At 38.0% G+C, this 6,853-nt stretch overlaps 1 protein-coding gene across 1 annotated transcript; it reads left to right on the top strand.

Annotated features, from left to right (window-relative positions):
- Nucleotides 1-245: 245 nt before the first annotated feature.
- On the top strand, nucleotides 246-6,138 carry LOC306663220 (nucleolar RNA helicase 2-like). Its single transcript, XM_079143623.1, is given in 2 exon segments — nucleotides 246-1,421; nucleotides 1,423-6,138. Coding segments are annotated over 2 exon segments (2,355 nt in total). The 5' UTR covers nucleotides 246-296; the 3' UTR covers nucleotides 2,653-6,138.
- The last annotated feature ends 715 nt before the right edge of the window (nucleotides 6,139-6,853 follow it).

Consider the following 6,853-nt stretch of genomic DNA (forward strand, 5'->3'; position numbering starts at 1 on the left):
ATGGCAAACTGCATTAAAAAACACATTAAGAAGATAATACACCATGATCAAATGGGTTTCAGTTCAGTGATGCAATGTCAGTTCAACATGCGTAAGTCAATAAATGTAATTTGTCACATAAATAGTGTTAGAATGGGAATCACATTATTATCTCAATAGATGCAGGAAAAGCATTTGACAAAATCCAGCACCCATTCATCTTTCAAATGAGAAACTAGAGATAGAAGGAACTTACCTCGCTCTTCCTCTGCACGCGGTTGAGGAGACCGGTAGGCCTAGGCAAGGTGTGCCGAATAATGCCGGGAAAACTCCGTAGTGACGCCAGTTTGGAATCAGACGCGGCCATGGAAAAGTTGGAGACCCTGCGAAAGCAAAACGTGAAGAAAGATAGAAAAGAGAAGCCAAAGTCTAATAAGACTGAAGAATCTGCAGAAGGAAAGGAAGAAACTATTTCTTCCAAAACTAAAAATGTTAAAAAGAAAGCAGGGCCTTCTGAAGCTGACACAAATTCTCCTAAATCCAAAAAGGCAAAAAAGCAAGAGGAACCTACTCAAGATGGCATTATTTCTCCTAAAACCAAAAGTGCCAGAAAGAAAAAGGAACCCCTTGAAAAGAAAGTTGTCTCTCCTAAAACCAAAAAATCAATAAAAAATGAGGAACCTTCTGAAGAAGATGTGGATGCTCCTAAACCCAAGAAGATGAAAAAAGAGAAGGAAGTGAACGGAGATATTGGAGAGAAGAGTCCCAAACTAAAGAATGGATTCTCTCATTCTGAACCTGACTCTAACTCCAATGAAGCAGCCAGTGAAGAAAGTAACAGTGAAATAGAGCAGGAAATACCTGTGGAACAAAAAGAAGGCGCTTTCTCTAATTTCCCCATATCTGAAGAGACTATTAAACTTCTCAAAGCCCGTGGAGTGACCTTCCTGTTTCCTATACAAGCAAAGACATTTCACCATGTCTATAGTGGGAAGGACTTAATTGCACAGGCACGGACAGGAACTGGGAAGACATTCTCCTTTGCCATCCCTTTGATTGAGAAACTTCAGGGTGAGCTGCAAGATAGGAAGAGAGGCCGTCCCCCTCAGGTACTGGTTCTTGCACCTACAAGGGAGTTGGCAAGTCAAGTAAGCAGAGACTTCAGTGACATCACGAAAAAGCTGGCAGTGGCTTGTTTTTATGGTGGAACTCCCTATGGAGGTCAAATTGAAAGAATGCGGAATGGGATTGATATCCTGTTTGGGACGCCAGGTCGTATCAAAGACCACCTACAGAATGGCAAGCTAGATCTCTCCAAACTTAAACATGTTGTCCTGGATGAAGTTGACCAGATGTTGGATATGGGTTTTGCTGATGAAGTAGAAGAGATTTTATGTGTGGCATACAAGAAAGATTCTGAAGACAATCCCCAAACATTGCTTTTTTTCTGCAACTTGCCCTCATTGGGTATTTAATGTTGCTAAGAAATACATGAAATCTACATATGAACAGGTGGACCTGATTGGTAAAAAGACTCAGAAAACAGCAATAACTGTGGAGCATCTGGCCATCAAGTGCCACTGGACTCAGAGGGCAGCAGTTATTGGGGATGTCATCCGAGTGTATAGTGGTCACCAAGGGCGTACTATCATCTTTTGTGAAACCAAGAAAGAAGCCCAGGAGCTGTCACAGAATGCATCTATAAAGCAGGATGCCCAGTCATTGCATGGAGACATTCCACAGAAGCAAAGGGAAATCACCCTGAAGGGTTTTAGAAATGGTGATTTTGGAGTTTTAGTGGCAACCAATGTTGCTGCACGTGGGTTAGACATCCCTGAGGTTGATTTGGTTGTACAAAGCTCTCCACCAAAGGATGTAGAGTCTTACATTCATCGTTCCGGGCGGACGGGTAGAGCTGGAAGGACAGGGGTTTGCATCTGCTTTTATCAGCACAAGGAAGAATACCAGTTAGCACAAGTGGAGCAAAAAGCGGGAATTAAATTTAAACGAATAGGTGTTCCTTCTGCAACAGAAATAATAAAAGCTTCCAGCAAAGATGCCATCAGGCTTTTGGACTCTGTGCCTCCCACTGCCATTAACCACTTCAAGGAGTCAGCCGAGAAGCTGATAGAGGAGAAGGGAGCCGTGAAGGCCTTAGCAGCTGCGTTGGCTCATATTTCAGGTGCCACATCGGTAGATCAATGCTCCTTGATCAACTTAGAAGCGGGTTTTGTGACCATGATCTTGCGGTGCTCAATTGAAATGCCGAACATTAGTTATGCTTGGAAAGAACTTAAAGAGCAACTGGGCGAAGATATTGATTCCAAAGTGAAGGGAATGGTCTTTCTCAAAGGAAAGCTGGGTGTTTGTTTTGATGTCCCTACTGCAGCAGTCACAGACATACAGGAGAAATGGCATGATTCACGTCGCTGGCAGCTCACTGTAGCCACAGAGCAACCTGAGCTGGAAGGACCACGGGAAGGATATCGAGGCTTCAGGGGTCAGCGAGAAGGCAACCGTGGTTTCAGAGGACAGCGGGAAGGAAAAAGAGGCTTTAGGGGCCAGCGAGGAGGAAATAGAAACTTCAGAGGAGGATCAGGAGGTGGAAACAAAAGCAACAGATCCCAAAACAAAGGCCAAAAGCGGAGTTTTAGTAAAGCATTCGGTCAGTGATTAGAAATAAAGGATTTATATGGCAGAAACAGGACTGTGGCACCATGGAACTGAGTGGTATTTTTCACACAAAATTGAAAGCTTGTTGTATTCTTTTGACCACTTGGCCAGTTCTCATTCCTTGAAAAGAGACAGGCTTAATCTAAATTATTTCATCTGATCATTATAATTTCTAATTTTATTGCTTTTATTGGGTTTTCCTTTTGAAAAGTAAAGAATTCATTACACTTTTATTCTGATATACTTTCTGTAGATACAAGATAAAATCAAGCATGTATGTCTATACTTGTAACTTGATCTATCTTTTTTTGTGTGTGTGTTAGGGATTGAACCCAGGGCCTTCCACATGCTAAGCATGTGCTCTATCACTAAGCTACATCCCCAGTCCCCGAAAGTGTCTCTTAATAGTATGTTTCCCTAAAGTAAATACCTAAGGGAATGCAGCAATCTCTGGAGGACCATGTTAGCCTTCAAAAGTGAAAGCTTCGTTTCGTGATTGGCATTTTTCAGCCTTCTGCCAGACATTTACTTGTGTGGTCCTATAACTTGTCTTCTGAGAATTTATACTGAACAATGTTTTAAAATGAGGTTTCAAACTTAGCTGGGTTGTGATGGTTTATGCCTGTGTATATGCTGTAGATTTGGAGGATGAAATACATTCAATATAGATTACCCATGACTGTGTTCATTTTTAAACGCTTTTAGCTTCTCACATAAGGTGAGTCATGCTTCAGTAAATTCTTCACAGATATATATATATAGAAGTACATTTTGATAGAAAGGTAGTGTCTTTAAGGAATTCCAAATGTATAAAATGGCTCCATATCTTTCCTTGTGATAAGGAGGCTGGATAAATACTGTTTAAATGATTGTATGCCACTTCTTCCTATTGGAAGATCAACATTATTTTTCAAGAAGAAATTAAGGGAGTAGGGGGCACAGGTTTGTGTGGAGTATGTCTAAAAAATTCTCAATGAAAATATTCTTCACATGTGAGAAGGAAATTAACTGGAAAGCAAAGAGAACAAGTGAAGATGCATGATAAAGCATTATTTTAATGGTGACAATTTAATGATTCATGAGTATTTCAAGAGGTTAACTTCTAATGGGCAAGCTAGGGTTTTTAGGGAGAATGGTCCAATTTAGTTTCTCAATGGCCTAGATTTTAAAACCACAAAGTAGGACCTGTTTCTGTAAAACTGATTATCTGTTGAAACGTTTTCACTGTTTAGAGACTTCCTTTTAAGATAAATTGTATGGTTATTTTTAAGTTGTTCCTTTGTGGGAACTGAATTCTTAATATTGCTCCTCATCAGATAACTATACCTGAGAACTCCAGTATTTGTTGGAAACATCTACTTAACATGGGAGCTTAAGAGTGGCATTGTCCTCTTGCATTAATTTCCAGAAATTATCTTTGATATGTTTTTTTTCCTCTGACTGCCTCTTACTCTTTAACTTCAGCTCCTGACCACTGAAAACATCCTTCTTCTGTTTGAGCTTCAGTTTTATCCTTAAGCCTGGGACCAGGTGTTTCTTGCTGTCTCAGAATTCTCTTGACTTTTATTCTTTGAACCATTTGTCAACTTTTATCACTTTGTTTATATTCCTTTGTTTATATTCCTGAATTTCTATTAAGCCACAGAGAATTAGAAGGTATTTGATGACAGTCCACATGTGCCTTGAGGGTTATAATTTATTAGATTCTGGTTTTGTCCATATACTGAACATGCTTAAAAAAACAACTAAACATTTCACAATTTGGATACAAATGGATATCAGGCAGTTTCAAAGAATATAGTAACTGCATAGTGGTACACATCTGTAATCCCAATTACACTGGAGCTAAGGCAGGAGTATCACAAGTTTGAGACCAGCCTGGACAAATTAGTAATACTTGTTCAAAATAAAATTAAAATAAAAGTAGCTGGAGTGTAGTTTAGTGGTAGAGCACTTGTCTAGCTTGTGTGAGACCTTGGGTTTTATCCCAGTACTAAAAAAATATGGTAGCTGTCTTTCAGGAAGTAACAGCTAAAACTTTTTATTATGGGTTAGCCTGAATTAGAAAAATGATCAGGCATAAATCAAGAATGAAAAGGAAGATTACTAGAAATTTCACTCTATACAACTTAATTTTAAGAAAAGCATGGCTCTTTCAATAAACAAAGCTAACATTTTTTTTTGGATTCCAGAGTTCAAATCATATTTGTAAATGTATAATTGAGCTATTATTCGGTTTAAATGAACTTGTTGGGCTAGCCTGGGAAATGTTACCATTTTTACTATTTTCTACAAAGAAAATATTTTCAGAGCTATGTGTCAAATAATTCAATGGACTTAAAAATTACAACCCATTTTTGTGTTTGAGCCCTGTGTTATTTCCTCTGCACTGTACATAAAATTTATGTTTTTACTGTAAATTAATTGATATAACATGCTGCTTTAAGCCATAATAAAAAAAGATGTTAGTACTATATGGTTTGGGTGACTTTGTTTTCTAAAATGAAAATACCCCCAAATCTTGAATAAAACAAAGTCACCCCATATCTAATATTTTGGTGAGCAATTTTCCATATATTCATTTATAAAATTAGACTCATCCTGTTTTGTGACTCATCTGGAATTGTTCCCTTACCCCCAACATTCTATATATACCTTTCTGTAAATACAGATCTACAATGACTGTTTTTTAGTTTTTTGGCACAGGGGATTGAACTTGAGTACTTTACCTTTACCTCTGAGCTATATATCCCCAGCCTTTATTTTTTTAATGTTTTTAATTTGTGGTGGTCTTACTGCATTGCTGAGCCTGTCCTCAAACTTGGGCTCCTCCTACCTTAGTCTCTCAAGTAGCTGGGATTACAGATATGTGCCACCCTTCCCTACTCCTGTGATATTTTTGAAAACTTGTCTCAAATAGATAATGCCACTATACATTTAACTCAGACTGGCTAGCCACATTGGTTTTTCCTCATTTTTCAATATCATAGCAACCCTAAAGTTAATATCCTCCTTTATATCTGTATACTTGGCTGTCATTTTAGGATATGTTTTCTAAAAGAATTGCAGAATGAAAGTGAATGTACGTGAGATTTTGGTGTAAACTGCTCTCCAAATTAGTATCAATTTACACTTCAACCATTGTCTCTGAGAACCTGGTTCTCCACAGCACTGCACAACTGAATTTTATCTTGTCTTTCTCGGTTTGCAAGGCACCAAGTAAAATTGCATTGTTTTTGTGTCTTTTAATTAAGGATTAACATCTCACAATGGCTATAATTTGTATTATACACTTAAATTGGGAGCTGTCTTCTTGATAAGAATTCTTTATTATTAACATGTAACATACCATTTTCAGATTTTCATTTGTATTTTAACTGAAGTGTTTTTACACGGAACTTTGTTTTTATGCTAATGTAACCAGTCTTTTATTGTTTTTATTACCAAGAAAATGCCTAAATAAACCCTCTAGCTTCACTTGCTCATAATTGAAAAAAAAAAAAAGAAGGAACTTACCTCAACATTATAAGGACTATGTAAGACAAACACAAGGCCAACATCATACTGAATAGAGGGAAAAAAACGAAAGCAATTCCTCTAAAGGAACAAGACAAGGATATCCACTCACCACTTTATTCAAAATAGTTTTTTGTTTGCTTTTTGGTGCTGGACATTAAACCCAGGGGCACATAATCACTGAGCTACAGCCACAGCCCTTATTTGTATTTTATTTAGAGACAGAATCTTGCTGAGTTGCTTAGGGCCTTGCCAAATTGCTGAGACTGGCTTTGGAATAAGAGAACTAAAATAGCTAATGCAATCCTGAGCAAGAAGACATGCAGGAGGCATCATATTACCAGACTTCAAATCATACTACAGAGCTCCAGTAGCACAAACAGCATGGTGTTGGCACAAGAAAGGACATGGGGACCAATGGAAAAGAATTGAAGACACAAACAAATCTACATAGATATCTGATATTTGACAGAGGCAATAATCATACATTGGAGAAAAGATAGCATTTTAAACAAATTGTGCAGGGAAAACTGGAAATCCATGTGTAAAAGAATGAAACTTGATCCCTGCACAAAAATCAAAGTGAGTCAAAAACCTAGGAATTACTGAGCAACTTGCCAACTTTTTGAAGAAATCAGGCTTAACACCTGTACACATTGGCCCATGCACCAACTTTCTTAGTAAG

Source organism: Sciurus vulgaris, assembly GCF_902686455.1.
Source record: "Sciurus vulgaris genome assembly, chromosome: 6".
In the NCBI taxonomy this organism is placed as follows: Eukaryota; Metazoa; Chordata; class Mammalia; order Rodentia; family Sciuridae; genus Sciurus; species Sciurus vulgaris.